The sequence below is a fragment of the Epinephelus lanceolatus genome, chromosome 17, assembly GCF_041903045.1.
Source record: "Epinephelus lanceolatus isolate andai-2023 chromosome 17, ASM4190304v1, whole genome shotgun sequence".
NCBI lineage: Eukaryota > Metazoa > Chordata > Actinopteri > Perciformes > Serranidae > Epinephelus > Epinephelus lanceolatus.
In genome coordinates, this window is record NC_135750.1 from 22,555,141 (window position 1) to 22,578,839 (window position 23,699).

Below are 23,699 nucleotides of genomic sequence, written 5' to 3' on the forward strand. Positions count from 1 at the left end.
CTTCTCTTAACCCACTCTGAAAACAACAAAAGCACAGATAAGGACACCGAATGCATGTGTCTAACTGCTGGCTCTCGCAGCAAATAGGCAGGTTCCACACGGTGATGTGAGGGTGTGCAATCACAGGAGTGGAATGAGTGGGGGGTAGTGAGTCCTGTATCTTCAGCGTGAGAGGGTAATAAGAGGATGAGTCTTCCAAAAGGGCGACGAAATAGCAGAGGGCTGATACCTGATACCTAACATCCCTCAGCCAACCTGTCTATTTTCCTCCCTCTTTCTTTCTCTTTCATTTTGCGTCACACCTTCCTTTCTTCTTATCAATTTCCTCTCTATCCAGGCTCTTGTATTACAAAGGTTTTGAGTCACGTCCGTGCTGTAACGCCATTGATTCACTTGTTCTAATTATAGGTGGCATCCTGCAAACAACAAATCCAGACAGACGCTGGCTAGCCGTGTCTGTTCCTCTGTCTGCTGAACAGCTGACTGTGCGCTACAGAGCTGCATCAGTGGAAGGATAAATGCATTAAAAGACATTTTAATAATATATGAGTTAGTTTATATTTCACACAAGTCAGGAGTACCTACAGAAAGGCAACTCTGAAGCTTGCAGCAGCTGAGAATGCCACAAAATACAGAGTATGGTGATATTTCTTATACCTTATAGTTAATGCAGTTTATAGATTTAATAACCACACTGCTGCTTCTGTTTTGTCTCCATTGATTGAGCTATAAATGAGCCTATTGATCATCAACCTAATACCAAATTTGTGATTTCATTTGTATGCTGATTGGCTGACAAGTCGAATCCATCATTTACCCAACCGAGCAGTTTGCAAATACCAAAGAGAAAAGCCTGCGTGAGTTAATAGAATCTCAGAAATGGGTTTGCATTGTTTAAAACCTGTTTCGAATTAGTTTAGAAGATAGTTGCTCCTTTAAGGAAAAATGTCTGTTGTTGCTTCGTAGTCAGTGTCGTCAACAGGGAAATCTGGGGTTTTCAAATCCTCAATCCAGGTGCTATAAAACTTCCTGTGCTTAGAAAAGTCCCTTGTGGTATGTCTGTTGGTATTTGACCATGAGTTAATCAACACAGATTCATACTGTTGTAAAATATTCAAATAAAAGTTCAATCTTCACATCTTACTTTTCAACCAGCTCATGCTAATTTCCTCCTCTCATATGTTAATTAATCTACACAGTGTCACATGAGTGGGGAGCTAATCTGTTAGCATAGCTGCATGACAGTAATTATACAGTCACAAAGACGCACCATCTCTGTACCACAGTAAATCAAAAAACATGCTTTTAACTGTTTGGGGACGGTACAGAGACTGAATTCAGTGGAGTTTGTTAGATTTCGTTTCTGACAAACTGCTGCGGTGTGATGAAGGTACATGTACAATCCAAAGGGACGACAAATGTGCACTGTGAAAAGCATTTTCATGGTTTGTGTGGAGAATAGACTCTGACTGATCTCTGGGATTCCACTCACGTCACGGCTAAAAGGTAGAAAAATGCACAGCAGACTTGATAAGTGGCAATCTTTACTTGACAGTAGTTTTCACAACAGCTCGCAGAAATGTTCACAACCTTGTAATCACATTGAGCAAACAGACCATATAAAGTGCTGTGTAACAGACAGACAAAATACAATCTACACTTGAGCACAAAGTACAAAAATCATCGTTATCCAATATGTGAATCACATCAGTCAAAATCAATATGTACAAAAAACATATTTGCAAGCAAAGACTTGCTTTGTGTAGTTTGCAAACAGCAGTGTTAGGGCCACATCAGTCACACAAATACAAATATTCATTTCATGATTCATACAGAAAAATTGTGCTTTGATTCCCAATATTAGTGCAAGTGTAATTAAGAATTTAATTAAAACGTGTTTCCCATTGGAATAAGGTTGCCGAACCGTGGCAGTGGACAGACAGAGGCTGGCACATTGTAAAAAAAGCCTGTTGGCACAGTAACACACTGCTGCATTCTCTGAGAGCACTGCACGCCAACATCACTGTAAACACATGGAAATGTGATCGACTCTCAACAAAGATCGGCTTTAGAGTTTGAAATTTGAAGCAGATATTCTCACTCCAGCAGCAGCTCAGTTCACACATTAAATACATATTAAAAAAATAATGTAATACGATAAAACTCTTTGAAATGTTTCTTTAAATTGATGGAAAAATCCCTGCAGATTCCCTTACGCCCTGTGTCCCCCTGAGGTCAATTCAAAGATGCTGTGTGTGATGTTTGACATCTGTTTTAAGACCACTGCAGCTGCTTTGCGTCTTTAAAAAAAGTCGGTAACCTCACTATTTTATTTTATTTTGTCAGTTTGAGATGGTTCACCACGCTGACACATCTGTCCAGGAGTGCACCATGTGTCTTTGTTTTGTCAAGCGATGCCACAGTTGTGCCTGCAGTCTTTTAAAGCTGTAGCCCACATGTGCCGTCCTCTCAGGGGTATTTCATCTGTGCTCGGGGGATATGGTTCATCACTAAGTGGTCGCTGGAACTAGAGACATAAAGAGCGGTCAATGGCAGGTCAGCGCAGTCAAATGAATCAGTCATGTGGTTCTTCAACAACACATGGATATGTGTGTAAATAGATCTAGTAGAAGTAGTTGTTTGTTTGTGCTACTCACTCATAGACATCAGAGTACTTCATTCTTCTGTAGTACTTGGCTAGTTTGATAGAAAAGATGATGCTGGGGATGAAGAAGATCATGCACCAGCCCAGACTGAACCAGAACGCATTCTAGAAAGAGAGACAGCATGGGTGAAGTTTTTGAGTTTGCCAAACATAATGTGACATTTCTCAAACTTCAGAGTATTTGTCAATCAGTTAGTGATGATAAAACACAGCTGTAGGTGGAGCTAACACCATCTGATCCTCACCAGAGACTCCACAATGTGCGAGCAGAGGATAATTTCAGCAGAGTCCACAGCTCCCGCCACGGGCCCACAGCGGCCCACCTGCTGTGTGATCTGAGGGCAAACACACAGATCAGTAACCACACAAACATCGGACACATACTTCATCTGCTTTGAGTGCGTTCACAGTAACACATCCGAACAAACTTTACCGTGAGGTTGGCCCAGTCTGCATAAACAGTGAAGTAACCCAGCTGACAGTCCAAAAACTTTCTGCTCTCCTGCGGGTGGTGAGACAGAGAGGCAGAGAGAAAGAGAGTAAATTCCACACATTTTCTCGCTGCTTTACAGTGGGAGGTCATGAGGAATCAGTGGAACGCCTGGCCATCGCGGCATGTGGAATTCTGGGTAAATCCTCTGAAGTGACCCGTAAATAACTGCAGTGGCAGTATGGTATGATGAGGCGAGGCAATTAGTTTATTTATACAGCATGTTTCATGCACAGAGGCAAATTAAAGTGCTTCACATAATGTATTAAAACATTAAAGGATTGGCCTGGTGATATTCTGTTTCTCTTACTGTCAAAAAAAAAATTTAAACGTGGTGTACGACATTGATTCAACAGTGAATACATATTAGAATGCCAGCAGGGTAGGCTAAAAGCAAACTACAGTACAGTCACATGATATCATGTCACCACCACAACAAGACTGTGGTCAGCGTGATGACATTCTGTAGTCTCTTTCAGCCACTTGTTATTCATTTTCTGTAACTGCTTATCCTGTTGGGGGTTGGGGGGCTGGAGCCTATCCCAGCTGACATTGGGTGAGAGGTGGGGTACACCCTGGACAGGTCGCCAGACTATCACAGGGCTGACACATAGAGACAGACAACCATTCACACTCACATTCACACCTACGGGAAATTTAAAGTCACCAATTAACCTACATGTCTTTGGACTGTGGGAGGAAGCCGGAGTACCTGGAGAAAGCCCACGCTGACATGGGGCGAACATGCAAACTCCACCACCCTGGGCTTGAACCAGGAACTCTCATACTGTGAGGCAGCAATGCTAACCACTGCACCACCGTGCCGCCCTAGCCAATTGTTAGCAACTGTTATTTTAAGACACATGAAAGCTTCAAAATTCACAGTGGGGTATTTGCTGACGTATTTTATGTCCCTCAAGCATGTGTTAACCACAGATCTTATTTCAGACATTTAACCAAAAATCCATTGAAAAAACCCACATACTAAAACATTGTTAGTTTGGGTTGCTTCATGGGATTTGTTGACATTAAAGAAGTACAGAACAACTCCAGCCTTATCCTTTAAAAGAGTGATGGCGGTTATGCGGGTCAAGATTTAAGTGCAAGATGGATAATTAAAGCGTTTTAGTTTCAGTCAAAGACAGTGGATTTACTTGGATTCACTACTTGGAGTTTGTTTGTTACTGCTCTGAGGTGCATAGTAAGCAAGTGCAGTTTGTCCATGTTTAGTTTGGATCCTGAGGACGGTCGGAGGGTTCGCCAAGAGGGCTCACATGGTAAAAGACAGTCAGATATGTGTTAGTACTTAAAACCCTGTGGAACTTTTCACAGCAGACATTTCAGGAAAAGCACAGGTGTAAATAATGAAACTAATGATGGCTGGATTCCATTTAGCTGCTTTGATTTAAGGTTTCTGGTATTGTGCGTTGCTGGCACGTGAACACTTGAATAGAATAGAGCCATCATTAGTGTTATTAGTAACACGTGCTTTTTAACATGGCAATTTTAACATGCCACAACGTCTGCTGTGAGAGAAGCCTACTTTATGACATACTTAAAATGTTTTCATTTTTTGTTACAGTTCTACCACGAATGTTTCCATGACACAAAATGTCATCCTGGACCTCACCTTAGATGAGCTAGGAATTAGTTCCTAATAATCATAACTACAATTTGAGACAAATATGATCGGACTCTGAATTAAATGAATGCACAGTGAAACCAACAAGCACATTGTTTTAACTACACGCCGCACACCTCCCCATCAGCCCCTGTGGCTAAATGACTGACCGACCACAGGCATTAGACCACATGGAGCACTTTTTCCTCTGACTCATGTGACTCGTGGCTCTACTCACGGTCTTGACGATCTGTGTCGTATTTGTGTTGAGGAAGTCTTGTGCTGCTCCCACGTTGCTCAGCACCTCCCCCACTGTTCCCTGGAAAAGAGAAGAGAAGCCAGGGAGGGGAGAATGAGCCACAAAGAGAGGAAGAGTGACCTTTATTCTCAGGCAGTTTCAGGTAATAGTCAGCGCACTCACATTGATCTTTTCCGCACTGGCCACAAGGCTCTGGATGGTCAAGTTCACATTTTCCTGAAAGGAGTAGAAGTGTGTGTTTAAATTCAGATTGATGGCCTACATGGGAAAAAAGGAAAACCAGAATGAAAAGATCAGGATAGCCGAGATAGAGCCGGCTACTCACCAGTTGTGGGATGAAAGTTGTTTCTATGTCGGCCTGGATCAGTCTCAGGTTCATTGCTTCCTTTTGGAGCTCATTTTTAGTATCAGCGTTTTTCTAGAAACAAGCAAACGGTTGGTTAGGCTAAAGAACACAAGCATCAGAAAAAATGGTATTCAGCCTGGAATCATGTGACGTGTCTGTAGTGCAGAAAAGAGTAAAATATCAGCAGGGCCTTATGTGTAATGTCCCGTGACTCACTTGAAGGGTAGCGAGCTCATCGAGTTTATCTGCGGTTGTGTTCAGATTGATGCTGGAAACGTTGTTAATCTGAGAGGGACAAGGAAGAGACACTGGATCACAGCTACATATGACAGTAATATACACAATGATACACGCAAGCCCATGAGTGATGCCTACCTGCTGTGTGACAGCAGTGGAATCAAAATTTGCAGTTGTGTCGGAAAAGCTCTTGAGTTGGTTTTTAACTTCAGGGCTCAGGAGAGTGATGGTGGACAGAGTGATGTCTGTGTTCTCAAAGCGCTCCCGGATCTCCTCCGTGTACTGTGGGTGAATTTCAACATATGTTTGATAAAGTTTTTGTAGATTTAAACATGATCTATTTGGAACTGTTGAAAAAGGACTTTCAGCAAACTCACTTTAGACACATTGAGCACGTCGTCAAGGTTTACGAGCTCATACAGGCGGAGTGTTGTCCACAGAGGCTGGTTTGCCTCACAGTCTCTGGAAACATTAACATCAAGTCAGACTTATTTGTACAGCACCTAGTCACATTTTATAACAACTCAGTCACAAATGTCTTCACAAATGCAGAAAAAAACATTTAGAACTTAAACATCTTATTCTTATTAGAGAATCTGAACCTTTTTTAAATGCAAGGGATGAGAGAGCACAACATTATCTGTATCTGTATCTGTGTCTGTATCTGTACTTGGAATGGGCGGGGTTTATGCCAGACGTGGGTGGGGTTAAATCCAAACGTGGGTTGGGCCTAATCCGAAGTTGTTTAAGCCTGAAATTTATATGGATTGATCAGAAGTTGCAATATTTATCACCTATGAGAAAAGTATTAACAGAACAGCCTCAGAATTGAGCTTAAGATCATTTTACTCGTCTGATATTCGCAAGCGGCCTGACTCACACATAAATAGAATAAGTGTCCTTGCCACAACCATACCAAATAAAATGGCCTTTATACTTATTTGTTAAAGGTAAAACATTCATGACACTTAAGAGGGTGACTCGTGGGTTAGGTTTCCAGTTCCTTTCAAAGGCTTTAGTGAAACATTCAAATACACTTGTCCAATAAGTAAACAATTTCTGACATGTCCAAAGAGAATGTGTTAATGTCCCGTCTGCCTCTTTATACCTGTTACAGAGGGGACATTTCTTATGCAATCTGTCCTGGGAGTCATACAGCCAATGCACTTGTGACTAGAGTTAATTGAATATTTGTACACACTTTCAAGACTCTCCTCTCAAATCTGATCTCAAGGGTGTCCGAACTGTTTTGAATGAAAATACCTGGGGGCCAGCTGCTTCTCGTATCATATGGGCTATTTAAAAAATCACAGACAAATGACACAAAGGCAACTGTTTATCTCTCACTAAAAAAAAGTAAAACTTTCCACTGCTTTTGCTGTTGACTTGACGCTTTTTTGCCACGGCCGTGTCTGTTACCTAGCTGCTAGGTAACCATTCGTCTGTTTACCGTCTGTTTATGGAAACACGTCAGTTCCGCCTGTGTTGTTCCAACTTGGTGCATGTCTACAAACTGTATGTGTCCTGCCTTTGTTAGGTGAGCAGAAAAAATGCAAATTGAACTTGGCTGATTTACCAGTATTGTGAGTCAGGCCAGATGTAGTATATTTTGAAAGACAAACCGCGGACCATTTTAATTCGGTCTGTGGGCCACTACCAGCCCCAAGGCAGCACCTAAGACATGCCTGGTCTATCTCTTTTTAATACCCCCAAGAGTTATGTGAACAAATTTTGTCAAAATTACAATTGTTCTCACGAAATCTTGGATTTGAAAGTCCTTGAAAAAGTTGGAGGCTGGGATATTATTTGCTCTCTGAAGCTGCTTAAACAAGCTATGTCACTTATGTCTTTGATGCCCTACTTAATTACAATTTATGGTGTTTTATGAACTTTAGACCCCTAAAGAAAAATAATGCAAAGACCTAAAATAAAAACATGTATTTAATTTTCTGGTAAATGAAACTAAACTACACAGAGACATGTTCCTGTGTGAGAGGTTCATTTGCATCTCGTACCTGTAGATATCAGAGATATTGATGTTGCTTTTCAATCCCAAACTTGGGCCAATCTCCAGCCCTGGAATTAAACCTGGAGTATCAATAAACTGTGGAGAGAGGACGCAGTAAAATTAACACAAAGACATCTCACACAGCATCCACAGCATGGTAGATACTGGTGTGTGCAAGTGTATGGTTTTTCTTTTACCTTCAGGAGTTCTCCGTTGCTCCAGGGCCGACAGAGCAGAGTGTAAATGTTCCCACCCAGCAAAAACAGCAGCAGCACCACTATCATGAACAGCCAGGAGAAGAGGAAGCTGAAACCTGCACCCCTGCAACCACATCCAGATCAGAGGTCAAACGCGGAGTTCAGGAGGTGAAACAGTTTGAACAGTTTGATGTTTCCCATCTGGATAAGAGCATCAGCTATGTGACTTAAAATGAACACTCACATCATGAGGAACGTGCCGCCACAATCCGCCGTGCAGGAGCGCTTTGTGGGATCTGCTTTAGGTGCCAGACCCACAGGGCCCAGCACCAGACCCATGAGGTTACACACCACCACCAGGAGGACCACGAGGCACAGGGCCAGACACACTGCCCATCTGGAGAAGAATACACACACGATGACTGATTTTTGGGCTTTCTGTTGCATCGAGCATGTGTGTGCACATCCAGGCTTTTTACCTAATATGCTCGACCCGCTCGGCCTCTGGTGTGATCTTGTTGATTTCTCTCTGCAACTGGCCCAGAGTGTCCGACACATTGGTCAGGGCAGATAAAGGGATGTCATTGGTAACCTGGGAGATCTGTGTTTTGATGTCACCCAACTGCTGCTTGCTGCCTAAAGGACGCACAAAAAATGTATTATAAAAAACTGATCTTATTCAGGTAAAAATGTTATGAAATTCATATTTGAAAGAGAAGTGAGTGCCTAAAGTTTGTGACGGTAAATAAGCTTCACTCACTTTGAACTACATCCTTAGTCTCATTGGTCACTGTCTGGGGAATGCTGTCGAAATAGCCCTCTACCTAAAAAGAGGACAAGCAGTGTGTTCATTTTTATAATATCACATAAATAGCTTTGAAATTTAGTGTAAAAGTTGAATTTCTTTCTGTCAAGTTAACAAGGCAGGCATTATATTATCAGTCACTGACCTCCTTGATTTTGGATTTGAGATCCGCTTTGTTGACTTCATCCACTGCAGACTGGAACTCATTCAAACTGGGAATCTGTGGAGAACAACCAGAGGCGCAAACATGAAACCACTGTGACCAGCATCACATGTGATGACGTGTTATACTTCATGCTAACAGAAGGGGGCGGCAGAGTTAAGCAAAATAGACCAATAGGCCAATATGAAATGGGCTGATACCAAAGAATAATAAATGATATCTCTGTTTTGTGTCAGTGTATTATTCTTGTTGTCATGACGGAGATTATGTATGATGCTGTACATTCCTTTAAATGCTGATGAGGAGGTGAGATGAGAGGAGGAGAGAGGAGACAAGGAAAGGAGATGAGATGAAAAGAGATGAGAAAAGAGGAGAAGAGACAAGATGTTAAAAGAGGAAAGAGGGGAGAGGAACAGAAATGAGAAGAGATAAATGGAGAAGAGAGGAAGAAAGAGAGAGAGGGGCAGGGATAACAGGAGAAAGAAGGAGAGGTTGAGAGAGAGGAAAAGAGGAGAGGAAGAGAGGGGAGAGAAAAGGAGAGGATAAGAGGAGACGAGACATAGGACAGAAGCAGAAACAAGAGGAGATAAAAGGAGAGGAGAGAGAAAAGGAGGGGACAAGAGGAGATGAGAGGAGTATAGAGAAGAGGAGAGAAAAGGAAACAAGTCAAGAAGAAAGGAAAGAGGAGAGGAGGAGCGGAAATGAAGAGCATGAGGAAGAAAACAAGTGGAGGAGAAAAGAGGAGAGAGAGGAGAGGGTAGGAGGAGACATGACGAGAAAATAGGAGAGGAAACAAGACAAAAAGAGGAAAGAGGAGGAGGGAAGCGGAAATGATGAGAAAAGAGGACAAGAGGAGAGGAAAAGAAGAGAGAGAAAAGAAGAGGATAAGAGGAGACGAGAAAAGAGGAGAGGAAACGACAAGAGGAGAGGAAAGAGGAAGGGAGGAATGACGGGGAAAGAAGAGCATGAGCAAGAAGACAAGACGAGAGGAAAGGAAATAAGGGGAGAGAAAAGGAAAAGACAAGAGGAGACGAGAGGAGAGTGTGCGTGTGTCAGAGATAGAGGAGTGTAGGAGGAATGGAGAAGAACAGATGGGAGGAGGACAAATCAGCTGTTCAGACAAAGCCAAAGATGGGGAGCTATTATCATGTGTCACTGTCTCAGCCTGCGTCACAGGCAGTTTGATTGCCTAAATGATTCTTCCTGTTGCTTCATGATGACGACTCGTCTAACACCACTGATTACTAGTCTGTGCTCCAGGAAGTTTGTAATCTGAGCAGCCAAACTGAACTCCTCCATTCAAGAAGGAAACATGGGAATATCCCCGACTACGTGTGAGGTTACACAAAATCAGTACTTACAGTGATGGAGGTGTCCAGTGTTAGTTTCTGTAGCTCAGGTTGCAGCATGTTGCAGCCAGCACAGTTTGGGTTGGATAAAGTCTGATTGATGCGATTTTTGACGGCAGTGACGTTGGCCTGGAGGCGGTCTGTGGTGGACTGCAGCTGGGTCAAAGATGTGTTCAGCTTGCTCAGTTGAAGACTGGTGTTTACAGTCTCTGCTCACACAAATGAAAAACACATGTTTAAAAGGTAATAACCACTCTGAGACTATGACCTTTTCAACGCTACTCGGCCTTAAAATAGAAAGCCATTTAAAGAGCGAAACTAAATAAACGTCCAAATAAAAAGAGCAGCATAAAAGAGAGGAGACTGATTATTAAGGGAGATTTCATCCAGCTGCTTTTAGTGAGAGTCTAAGACTGCACGACACCGGTAAGTGATGCATCAGCACTTAATCTGTCTTCTTGGAAAAAGCAGAATTACTGCAGCCCAAAAGAAAATAGATAACTTTATGCAAGCAACCTCCACACGCAATTGCAAAACCCAGTGGATTTGCATTTGTCTTGAATTGATTAATTTGCAGCGCTCTGCTCTGCCCTTCAAAGGCCAACTGCAGCCACTACGCTAACACTGAAACTGAGAGAAATGGCTACAGGTTTTTGACTGTCCACCCAAATGTGTTAAAGGTAGAAGAGTGGGAATGCATTTATTACATAGGTATTCATAAAGTAATATTTATGCCTTAAAACCATGACCAATGTTTTGACCTATGACCCCAAAAATGAACTAAAATTGTAGTTACTGCACTCTGCTTTTGTGTTACCTTAAACAGCTGTACAGGTAATGCAAGTCAATTTGTATTTGTTTTGTTCATAGATGTTAGATTTAAAAGTAATAAGAGAAAACCCTCAAGAAATATTTTTCATCATGTTTGACCTAAACTGAGACTACTTAACATCATTAATGTCATCTTCATCACTGATCTTGCTATGATCAGTGTCAGGTTATCAATTATCTTGACTTGGCACCATCCTCATTCTCACGTTCACCTTTCACCGTGATATGCTTACTGCAATTTTCCTCAGCCCAGTAGAATCCAAAATTTCATAGAACCCAAGGCAAAGCTCTGTTATTATATTTACTGCGGTTTGCCTTGAGTTTTGGTTGGATTTTATTATTACTGCAATGTTTGCACCCTACTTTCTCAAGAACAGAATAAGATTGAGCCACGAAATTTTGTCACAAGTTAGAGCAGATATCTAAAGGTTTAAATCAGTCATAACTCAATTTTGACTAAATAGTAGTGACTGCAGTGTTATAAGTGTGCATGATTAAAAAAACTGACTAATCAAGACTGGAAGTTTATCCTTCTTAACTTGCAAAAAAAAAGATCTACCATGACATTTATTTTAATTACTTTGGTAATTATGTAGGGCTGCCCCCTAATGGTCAATCAAATGTTAGTTGACCAGAAAGGTCATTAGTTGACAAGAATTCATTGGTCACTTAGTCGCAGAAAAAAAAAAAAACTCTATTTGGAGCTGTACCTTGACAAATTAAATCAAAACCTATATGACTGGACCATGTGGGAATTTAATTTGAAAGGACAGACACAGGAAGTGGCCACGCTCAGCAGTCAGACAGGAGTCACGTTACAAACCAATCATGGCTGACAGATATCTTTCTCTTCTTCTGTAAATATTCAGTCTGATAAATACGGAAAAGTTGATCATGTTAGTGCAGGGCTACCCAGAGCTTTACACGTGTCATACAGACGATAGGCCTACACGCTTATAGACAGCTCCTGGAAGAAGATCAGCTCTGCACCCAGGATTGCAGGTAAATAGGTTATACGCGCTCTGAGAGTAGCACCCAGCGCCTGACTTCGCGTTTTCCAGGAGATTAAAGACGTGGGCCCTAATTTCCAGGGCTGGTACCTGCGGTAATTCCACAGGCTAGTTAATAACATGTCGGGCAGGAAATCCAAAGTGTGGGATCATTTTGAGAAGGTGAAGGACGACCCAAGGTGATATGTAAACTCATCTTCATTGGTCGACTACAAACATGACGTATCATCTGAAACATGTACATAGCTACATGCCCATTAGCCACTTAGCACAATCGTTACTGCTTTGCCCACAGCATCATTAACAGGCGGCTCACTCAGTGTGTGACGTGCATTTGTAGATAAAATATAGGCCTATATTAATTAAGGTTTATTGGTACGGTAAACCATTGTGTTGCCCCACCCAAAATATAAAGTTAGATAATTAAATTAATATGGTAAACATGCAGGCGACTAGTCCACTCATGGCTCTAGATGACAACTGTTGGTCGACTCGGAAAATTCTGAGTTAGGGGCAGCCCTAGTATTTTGCTTATGATACCGGTTTAAATGATTTTCTTATTTTGATGTAGGCTTTCTGTAGCCAAAGCATTGCCTTATACTCGGCATTAAAGAACTCAAATTGGGGAAAAATGTGATCAGGACATTAACTGAGCTCTTTGACTTTCCAACAAGATGTGAATAAGAGTCACACAAACAAAGACTCTGGTTTGTGGCCAGTAAACCCCAGCAGTAATCCACCCACTGGGACGGGGATCACTGATATTATTTCTGTGCTCGTATGTTTCTGTACAGTATATTGCTTTTTTGTCGTTATGTAGCTTTATAACTGCATAACACTCATCCACAAAGAAGAAACCTGTCATTAAAGACTTAATTCAAGCTTCATTGAGCCTGTCAGTGTCAGGGTAGGAAGTGAAATACACAAAGCACCCAGCCTACATGATTACTGATCTGCTGTCAGATATGCACACAAGCATTTACATGCTCAGACTGAGACAGGACAGAGCATGCATACACAGCGTACCTTGGTCCAGCAGTCTGACTGAGAGCAGAGCTGGATCCAGGGTTCTTCTGAAGCGTTCCTTGATCTCTGCTCCCAGCTGAGGTCCAATGGCTAATTTGTACAGACAAACAGGTGTGAGATTGTTAAGCACATGTTAAGAACCAGACGGTTAGAGGGAACAAAAGTGCTTCCTCTATTTTTATGTTATTAGATTCACGTTCTTACCATCTAGGTTTCTGGTAACCTCCTGTATGGTTCTGTAACTTTCATGTACCACATGGTCGATTTGCTGGAGGCAGGCAGAGGGAAAACAAACAAAGCATGCACATAAGATATGGGTTCAAATAGAACATACGTCAAACGGCTTATAGCATGAGCTAATCGTACCTGGCAGCTCTTTGCAAATGAAGAACAAACAGAGCTCTACCCTGCCTTTGCCTCCAACCTGTTTCCCAGTCTCTTGTATCTTGAGATAAGTATATTGACACTGTAGAGTGCAGAGCTGGTCCTTAATCAGTGGACTGACTGGAGAATTTGGGGGTCTGTTTGGTTCTCACACAAAAGCTGTGGACTCAACGCACATTGATGCGGGACTTAATGTGACTAATCCTCAGACACTAATTAGTCAACCAGTGCTGATAAACGCTGCCACATTGCGGCCCCAGACCTCTGACCCTTGTGTATTTCCACCCTCATAACATGCAGTCCAATCAGCAAGAGGTTTTGTCTTACCTGAGGCACCGCTGTGAGGAAGGAGCTGATGTTGTCTATAGTTTTGTCAAGCTCCACTTTACTCTGGTCCACGCTCCCTTTGATGGCTTCGTTACTTTTGAACATGCAAATGTTCCCAGCGCTACAAACACACACACACACACACACACACACACAATTAAATTTGTGTCATGAATATAATCCAAGGGAGACACACACAGGCAGTGAGGCATGCACATTCAAGCTGTCTTTATTCGATGCTAATTTCAGATAATGCATCTTTATGCTGTTCAAAAAGCACATGAGCGCACACACACACTCACAGGATAATGACTGTGGTGACGAACGCAGTCCAGTAGAGAGTTCTTCTGCGACAGTGAATGGAGGGCGTCTGCTTCTGGTACATCTTCCCACCACAGTTGCCACAGCAGCGACAGCACGCCAAGAAGAAGCCAACTATGGGCATCAGGACGATGTAGAGGACCCCAATGGCTGCGCACACCAGGAAACCCACTTGATACACTAGGGCCTGAACACATATGCAGACACATAGATGCAGATAAATGGCATGATGCAAAAATGTTGTGAAGAAGGAAGAACAGCAGCAGATTTGTGGTCTGTCGTGACGTCAAGCACTGTGAGACACCACCAGACAGTAGTTTGGCGTTACTGTGGTTATAGTCAACCATCTGAGTGGATGAAAGAGTCTCAGTAACTTCAGTCGACTGGAGTAAATACACACAGGGCTGCTTTAACATTAAACACTCTCAGATTACCAGCTTGAGGGGCTCTGCGGAGGGTGTGCCTGTTTTTTTTCCCACACATATAGCTGTTCATAACAATGTCCTATAACTCATGTACACTTACTTCTTTGTGGATTTCTTGATCTAACTGCTGTTGCTCCAACTCCTTGACTATTCTCAGGATCAGATCTGAAAAGAAATCAGATAGAGGGTAAATGTGACTTAGTGTTTATGCTTCAGAAGACATAGAGGCCTGTGATAGCTATTGACTGTTCCTCTCTGCCAGTCTCTGTCCCAGTTACGCACATACAAAGGCTTGGCAGAGGGGACAATGCGTCCTGTGCTCCATACAAACATTTTAATCTCTCACATTGTAAAAGCGGAAATCTGACACCTCCATCTCGTGGTTACTAGGAAACCAGGACAGCTTTCAAGACAGATAAGATGTTAACACACACACAAAAACACACAATGCAGATCCTTTGGTTTATGGTCCCACTGAACCCTGTTATTGTGGATATTATTCACCAAACACAAGTAACTGAGAAGACATGTTGTTCAGGTGCTCTTCACAAGAGCTATTTGTGTAGTTCCCACCATCTGTCTGTATCACATCAGAGTGTAGTCTGGTGTAAACGTCCCGGAAATTTGAATTCTACCTCATTGCTTTGTATTTCTGCTTTGTATAACCTGCTGCTTTACTTTATATGTATTACTTTAAAATGACTTTAATATTAAGCCTGTGTTTTGACCACCTGCCTTGGGGAAGGAGGCCACAGAGTAAAAGAATTTATTATCTCCTCACTAACATTTATAACCTCAGGCTTGGTAGCTTACAATAGAAACCCCCAGTATATTATAAGTCATCAAGCTATTTACTTTATAGAGCAATGACAGACAGTGTGTTTGACCAACTGTTGACACACATCAGATCACGAGGAATGATTTAAAGTGAAACTGTCAGTGTCTTTATGCATCATTGAGTGGATACTGGTTGAAATCCACTCACAATATCAATATCCAACATGATGATCACTGCTAACAATGATTTTGAACTGGGCAAAGGTTGTTCAACATGTTTTTGTACCCATTTGTTCCCCTTTTTTAAAATCAATACCCAGCAGGAAGTGATAGAGAGTTTATAGAGCAATTACAGCACGTCACAGGGACAGACAAAAGACCACAGGTGTGTCACCAGTCTGAGTCAGAGGAAACATCAGACTAAAAACATCCAACCAGGACACTGAGGTTAAAGATTGACCAGGCAAAATACAAGAATTTCCATTAAATTACTCATTAACAAATCCTGACATCTCTCTGTATGGGCATTATTAGCTTTAGAGGAGGTGAGAGGGTTAAGTGCGTCCCTTGTCTGTGTAGGGAAATTTTGCCCAGTGCCAGCATGAAAGAATTTTAGTGTCATTTGCATTACACATGGTTGCTATGTGAGCTGAAGCCAGGTCAAAGTTTTAAAGGGACAGTTCACCCCAAAATCAAAAATACATACTGTTCCTCTTACATGTAGAGCTGTTTATCAATCTAGTTTGTTTTGGCTTAAGTTGCCCAGTGTTGGAGATATCGGCCGTAGAGATGTCTGCCTTCTCTTAAATATAATGGACATAGAGGGCACTGGGCTCGTGGCGCTCAAAGTGTCATCACTGGGGTGCATCTCTAGCTCACCTAGAACCACTGAGCTAGCTAACAACACAGCTCAGCCAAGAAGGACACCATTAATCTTTACATGTTGCACAGTTACCATTCTCTGAACCCATCGGCTGTATTCGGTGTCTGACTTCCGGCAGATGGCGATACAGCCTCTGGGGGCAGACCCCCTATTTTTTTGGCATTCCGGTTTGATTTGGGCAGAGGAGGCAAATTTCCGTTTCCGACTTCCATTTATATATAAGTAAATATGCTGAACCATTGCGATGGATCCAGAGTTTGCAGTGACGCCAATTATGTTCAGCCTCGTTAGTTCACCGCACGGACCGTTTAACCTGGCAACAACTGCAGCCGGCTCAAACGTGGTTGGTTAATATGACGCGGACTACAAACAGCCTACAACCAGGGCTGTTTCAAGACACTCTGGGGGCCCTAGGCAAGAGGCACGCCCCCCACCCCCCCACCCCCCCCCCAGATACCTGTGAAAGTATCATGGTTCTGAGTAGTATCACGATACCACAGCAAAAATGAGGCAGATGTGCCTTTTGTCATTTATAAAAAGATAAATCACTTTTCTATAATACATCAATGATATTTCAGTGGAATAAATTACTTATTGACTTATTCATACTTCAAAAACAGCATCAATAAGTTATTAACATGGGGGGATTGAAATAAAATAAATGAATAAAATAAAAATCAACCAGCCACCCTCCTCCCCTGACAAGTAAAGAACAGTCCCTTCATAAGTAAAGAACAGTCCCTAAAGTGTGGTGAGGTTTGTTGGCCGTTACCTGCCACAAAGAGACAATATGAACGGCTCGTTTCTCCTCTGACACATCACACCTGTGTGCCTGCATGGCTCGGCTGTTCAGGTATTTCTGGGCAGTCATGAAATCAACAAAGAGGAAATTACTGGACCTGGAGCCGGACTTCCCTGTTGCTGGTAAGCCTTATCTTCTGGCGTATTTGACAGGAATACGGCGTCTGTCACCCCCGTTCAACTCACAACTGGCAGGATTTGTCTTTAGTTTCTGCTGCTGGTTGAAATCTGTACTTGCATAGCGTGCTGAATTATTTGTTTTGTTTGCGCAAGAGGGTGAGTGTCCATGCGCAACGGAGCATGGACACTCACCCTCTAGTCCATTCAGGCTATCAATCATGCGATGGGACTTTGAACTTATCCCACAGTAGTGGTACCGTGAGGTACCGTAGTACTACAGTACTCCAACAATGTTAGTGCGGGTGGCAACCAATCATGTGGGACGTGGTCTCAATTTGCGTGACGCATGAAAAGAGACAGAAATGCTGTGCAGTCCCGCACAGTGCGGGACGTCTGGTCACCCTACTTAGCCACTCGCCAGCAGCAGCTAGTAGGGGGCCCCATTAGGGGGGATTCCAACGTGTTGTCGTTGTTGCAGTGTCTATAGCGGTTCCATCATATTGTCATTGATATGGACCAATGTCAGCCGTGTCTGGGGGGCCCCCTTCTAGCTCGGGGCCTTAGGCAATTGCCTAGTTTGCCTGTCCGGTTGCGACGGCCCTGCCTACAACCGGAAACCAGGGCTCTTCCGCTCTTCTCAAGATCTCTGGGGTTTGCCTACAGACTCTACATTCAGTGAATGTAGAGTCTGTATAGAGACTACATAGTTACAAGCATGAGCCTCTTGCCCATGAGTAGATGCATGCTTCCTTCTGCGCATTGATTCGGTTGGCGGGTGTAGTTCGGCAGAAAGAAAATAGTTCCTACATGAAACTGCTCACAACAAGGTCTGTGGATTATCTTGAGTAACCAGGTCATGATATTTGGAAAAATATCATGGTTTACAAATGTGTTTTTTTGGCACTTTAAGCACCACAAGCTGAGTGCCATCTTGTTATATCATATTTGAGAGAAGGCAGACATCTCTACGGCTGATATCTTCCAAACTCAACAACTCACACCAAAACAATCAAGACTGATAAATAGCACTACAGGTGAGAGGAAAAATATGTATTTTTGATTTGGGGGTGAACTGTCCCTTTAATGCTATGCTATGAGTAAGTAGGCAGGGTCCTGTGCATCAGAACATGACAGCATATGTTTTAAATATTCAAAATGTTTGACTAGTGAGTAATTGTTATGACACTGACCTTTAGGAAAAGGGTTCGGCTGGACTGTGTTAAGGAAGGATTGGACCAGAGCTGACATGAAGCCCACAGTGGAGTTTGCTGTGTCTTGGTAGTGGGGCTGGGTGAGGCTGTGTGGGGCCGCTGCTGCTGGACAGACAGTCTGGGGTGGGACAGACTGGGCCACACTGAGCCCCAGCATCAACACTCCCAGAGTGGCCCTGAACGCTCCAGCGCTGCCCTGCCACCTCCAACCCCTGATGTTCTCACATAACCCCATGTCTTCAGGTGAAAAGGGCCAGACAGAACGCGTTTATGGAGTGATCACCTCATGGCATGTGCTCTGTCTTGATGTGCCTGGAAATGAGACAAAAAAGGCTGAATACAATGACACACTCATAGAAGGCAGCGGAATTACAGATGAAACCCACAGACTGAGTCACAGAGAAAGAGGTCGCAGTGCAGTTTGTTACAAAATGGCAACGGAAAAAAAACTGTTTTGCAGAAGAAACTCAACAATGGTATTTTGTAAATGGGAAATGTAAATGTTAAGCCAACACCTCTTTCATTTCTGGGGAAAAACTGTGCCCTTTAAGCTTCTATCTCATACATCTTTACTAAACTAGGGACTTTGGAGTTAGTTGTGAAGCACAGGGGGTGCTGACATTTAAAAGTTACAGGAAAAGTCTTGGGAAAAAATGACACATGACAGGTTATTACAATACGACTTGCTGTGTTCACAGTGTAAACACATGGAAAAGCTGCATCCACCTCAGATACCTGCATCACCTCTGTTTATCCCAACCCATACTTGTCTCTCAGAACAGACAGTTAAACATTCATCAGAACAAGGGTGAAAATATCTTCTGCCAGAGCGCCACGTTTGAATATCAGTAATCGTCCAACACTCATTACCTGTATGGTTTTTGTAGGTGTAGTTCTCTTAAGCAAATACCAGCACAAGGGTAAAGGTCTACACTAACTGAACACATCTACTTCCTCTTATGTTTTAACCAAGCTGTTAAATCAGAGAAAACTGTCTTCTTGCTTTGGTTTGTTGTCTTTTTTTTTTCTTTTTTCTAAGGGCTATTATTAGATAACATGATCGTCTCTTTAGCCTGAGGACATTTACTGTACATACAGCACCGGAAACAAACAGTCTGTCCCTCCAGGTCTAAACACTTGTTGGTGTAAGGGTGCGAGTGACAGGATAAAAAAGTGACTTCAACATTAAGAGAGGACAGATAAGGAAGGAATAGAAATGTAGAGGGAAACAAAATATAGACACAGGAAAGCAGAATGAGCATTTTTATCTCAGGTCAACTCACCTTCCTCAGTCAGACAGTGAAGGACAGTCCCGTTGCTCTGATCTCCAGTAATTCAGCAAGGTGTGTGTGTGTGTGTGACTCTTCCAGTCCTGTAGAAACTGGATAGTGCTCCTGCTTTAAAGTTGAAGCTCGTTGTGTGCTTGCCTGGAGAGCGCTGGCACTAAGAGGAGAGGGAGGGAGAGAAGGGACTGGAGGAGGGAGAAAGGGAGGGTCTTAAAGAGAGACACTGAGCGAGTGGGAACTACATGGGAAAATGAAATGAGAGTTGTGGGAAGGAAGTAAATAAATAGTAGAGTTATCTTCCAGCAAATGTTCTTCTAATCCCTACTTTGTAATTCTGGAGTGTGTCAGGGGGAGAAGATGGGAATTGTCAGCCCTAAGGTGCCAGCAAAAATTGTGCAAAGATATATTTGTTTTCGCTGGCTGAAGGGGTAATTTTAGGTCACCCAGTCATTGCAAGTAAATCAGACCACATCTGCAATGGTGTGGTGTCCAAACAAGCAACAACGCAGCCCAGATATGCAGGACAACATAGCTGGGAAGGATACACTTGAGAAAGGGAGTTTTGAGAACACAATATCTGAATGGTGCCAAGAAATACACAAAAATATTTAATTATTGAAAGGAATCCTGTTTTCCACATGTTATCACCACTGTCAGAGAGGGAGATTTACAATATAACTCTGCAGCTGAACAAGCCAAGACAAGAATTAAGCTATTGCTCTTCAGGGAGGACTACACCTACTGTTAAATAACTTGCAGGAGAAAAAGAACCACACTAGGACAAGATGGAGATAGTACTATCACCTACCTATAACCTGCTTCTGCCGAGGAACCACTTTGACGAGGGAGAGAAAACAGTGCAACGACTCTACTCGTTCGTTTCATCACTGTTCATGAAGTCCAGTTTGTCAGTTTGTTTCACCATCTGCACTGCATCATGACACTTCCTGTTCTGTGAAACTCCTCTGTTGCCCAAATGAGGAAAATATATTTACATGAAAAGGAACACGGTTGTACAAAATGCATGAATCTGATTTGCCTTTCAGAACTCTACCAATGCAAATGAAGCAGAGGGAGTGTTGTTTGCGACTCTTGTTTTTCTTAGCAGGTGCACAGTCCATTGCCAATCACTCGTCACTGGTTCACCTCAGTCCAAAGTCATCAATTACAGGCTCATCCTTTAATCTGCTACCAAGAGAGCTCTTATCAAGTGGCTTTGGCATGTGAAGGCTATCAAGGCCTTGCGGTGCTGCCACTCAATGATTCTGTGCTCCTGAAACAGCACCAAACTCCTCCTGGTTGGTCTGTTAGTGTTGCAATAAGGATGCAATCCCTCACTGGCTTCCCACCTGTGGACATACACAGATCAGCCAACACATTAAAACCACTGACAGGTGAAACAAATAACATTGATTATCTTGTTACAATGCAGTGTTCTGCAGGACCTTGGGTCTCGGTATATATGTAGATGCTACTTGACACGCTCCACTCACCCAAACACCGTTGCAGACCAAGCAAACCCCTCATGGCAACAGTACTCCCAGATGGCAGTGGTGCCCCCAGCAGGATAATGCCCCATGCCACACTGCAAAAACTGCGGATGGCCCAAGGAACATGTCAAAGAGCGCAAGGCATTGACCTGGCCTCCAAATTTCCCAGTTCCCAATTCGACTGAGCATCTGTGGGATGTGCCACTACCCCTAGACGTACTGCCCATCCACGGTGGGGCCTCTACGGATTGGTCACAGAAATGTCGAGGTATGGACACAGGAAGTCTGGGGTTGCCCCGGGGTGTCTGGCACCAGGGTCCTTACGGCAGATCCTCTGAGTCCTGTTGGTTGCGAGATAACATACCAGCATGTCCAAAGGATGCTCGATTGGATTGGGATCTGAGGAATTTGGAGGCCAGGTCAAGGTCTTAAGCTCTTTGTCATGTTCCTTGGGCCATTCCTGAGCAGTTTTTGCAGTGTGGCATGACACATTGTCCTGCTGGGGAGGCTACTGCCAGTGGGTAGTGTTGTTGCCATGAGGGGGTTTGCTTGGTCCACAGTGGTGTTCGGGTGGATGGTGCGTGTCAAGAGGTGTTAGGATCCCAAGTTTCCCAGCAATACATTGCATAGTAACAAGATGATCAGTGTTATTTACTTCACTTTACCTGTCAGTGGTTTTAATGTTTTGGCTGATTAGTGTATTCATGATTTACAGAAGCATCCTTACAGAAATTGAAGTCAAGTCTATGACTGACTTAGTTTTTAGCTGCAACAAGCAGCTCCAAAGGTTGCTCTTACACCTTTTTCCACCAAATTATCTCTGGTTCTTGAACCGGTTCCATTCAGGACTCTTGTAACCTTGGTGCTATCTAGCGAAACCAGCCAGTTGTTACCAGCTCACCCTTTGTCCCCTTTACGGGCGGTGGCCTTGTGGTTAACCTGTGAGGGTGTGACATGTACTTCATTATGTGTGTGTGTATGGAGGGAAGCAGCTCTCTCGGTGTGTCACGGTGAAGATGGCAGGCAGCAAGTAGTGATGATAGCAGTATCAAGTGTCTAGATAAGCTCAAGGTTACTGTTAGACCTCATGATAAGGCCATATTTACTGTTTTGTGGTGAAGCCATTGTTGGTGATAGGCACCAAAACGCCTCGCCATCCTTCCCTCTGCAGAGCGGTCCGGAAGTTAGTTACCAGCTAATAACGAGCCAAGCTAAAATTAATGTTAATAGGCGAGGGTGTTCCTAACTACGATTCGGAGCCGATAAGCTGTCATGGAAAGAGGCAACACAGTGTTTCCACCAGTTTTAAGCTGAACAATTGTAGTCAATGATGCATTATCAGCAGAGGGCACTGCACAATGCACAGCAGAAGTAATCAGTACCAAGATGGTAGATTGCATTGGATACCTGAAAAAAAAGGACCATGTGCAAGACTCCATCCTCTCTTTCCAATTTGTAAATGTGACACACCCACTGATGTCCTGTTCTCACAGTTTGAACTGTTGGTTAAGGAGTACCTTTTATTTTTTAGTTCCAGCTGGGGACCAATTTTCAGGATTCTGAAACAATTTATTTTTGGTTGACATGCTTTGAATAAATCAAAATTAAGTGTGTGAACAGGAATGGAACCTGTTCCTTGTTGGTGGTTCACAAAACTTTCCCACCCTTTGGCGCTAACAGTTTTTTGCTCTCAGAGGCTGAAATTTTGTGTGGACGTGAAGGGTGTGTATGTGTGTGTGTGTGTGTGTGTGTGTGTGCTACATCCCGTCATAGTTTATGAACCAACTTTGACATCAGCTTCAACTTTATTGTTTCTAAGGGGAACAAGGTAAAAAACACAGAACACACACACACACACACACACACACACACACACATACACACGGACTCAACTCGCATTCATGGGACAACAGGTTGTCGCAGAGTCACTAGACTAGGGACAAGAGTTTGTGAGGTTGTGTGTGTGAGTGCATGAATGTGTGGGTGTACATGGTTGCAGCTTTATTCGTCCTTGTTTAAACAATACTTGAGGCCGAATTGGTACAAAATTGTACATTAACATAAGCTACATTTTCATGGTGTGGTTGAAAGTTCTCAAAAGGCTAGTGAGTATAACTTGAGATTTTATCACACATACTGATCCCAAGGTCAAGGATTAGCATCCATGTTCGAATACCAAGCAGTACTTGGTAGCTTTTGTTGGATCAAAATGTTCACAAGTGAAGGCCAGCATGTTGTGGTTGTCTAACAGCTTAAATGTACTTCTTAGTGCCGAAATGTGCTAAACTGAAATGTCAACACACTCTTCCGTCTGTTTTTTTTAACAGTATGTCTGAGTTGCTTGTTTGATTCACCACCTTGGCGGAGAGGATGCAGACACCTCCACTCTGTCTTATCAGCTACCTGTTACAGATTGCCTTTGTCAAAATTTCAGTTATTTGTTGTCGTTCCAATTTTCTTGGCAACTAACATGACTCCTGCCTTGCCAGGAAAGAATGAACAAGTTGCTACAACAAAAACCGGCAAACAGGTCATGGTCATTATTCGCACCCTGACCATTTGACCATTAACAAGGGCCGCAGTGTGTTGTTGACTTTCCACTTTAAACTTTTTCATTTTCAGCTTCACCAGGCACAGCTCCATGACTGTGTTCTTGTTGGTAGGTGG

General features: G+C 43.0%; 1 protein-coding gene across 4 annotated transcripts; it reads right to left on the bottom strand.

Annotated features, from left to right (window-relative positions):
- Positions 1 to 1,531: 1,531 nt before the first annotated feature.
- prom2 (prominin 2) lies at positions 1,532 to 20,386 on the bottom strand. 4 transcript variants are annotated; one of them, XM_078176174.1, is made up of 25 exons: positions 20,351 to 20,386; positions 19,540 to 19,727; positions 18,236 to 18,568; positions 14,565 to 14,629; positions 14,021 to 14,226; positions 13,719 to 13,839; positions 13,212 to 13,275; positions 13,008 to 13,097; positions 10,153 to 10,349; positions 8,774 to 8,848; positions 8,584 to 8,647; positions 8,303 to 8,459; positions 8,068 to 8,220; positions 7,824 to 7,947; positions 7,634 to 7,722; positions 5,996 to 6,080; positions 5,757 to 5,900; positions 5,598 to 5,666; positions 5,361 to 5,453; positions 5,198 to 5,251; positions 5,015 to 5,095; positions 3,099 to 3,167; positions 2,911 to 3,000; positions 2,658 to 2,770; positions 1,532 to 2,527 (listed from the first exon to the last, which is right to left on the bottom strand). In XM_078176174.1, exons 3-25 carry the CDS (start codon positions 18,489 to 18,491, stop codon positions 2,470 to 2,472), a joined length of 2,517 nt encoding a protein of 838 aa, XP_078032300.1. In that variant the 5' UTR covers positions 18,492 to 18,568; positions 19,540 to 19,727; positions 20,351 to 20,386; the 3' UTR covers positions 1,532 to 2,469. The 4 variants fall into 4 exon arrangements, with proteins under 4 accessions (XP_078032300.1, XP_033469862.2, XP_078032302.1 ...); XM_033613971.2 differs by lacking the exon at positions 20,351 to 20,386 and having other exon boundaries at positions 19,540 to 19,780; XM_078176175.1 differs by lacking the exon at positions 1,532 to 2,527 and having other exon boundaries at positions 2,654 to 2,770; positions 19,540 to 19,780; positions 20,351 to 20,366.
- Between the last annotated feature and the right edge of the window lie 3,313 nt (positions 20,387 to 23,699).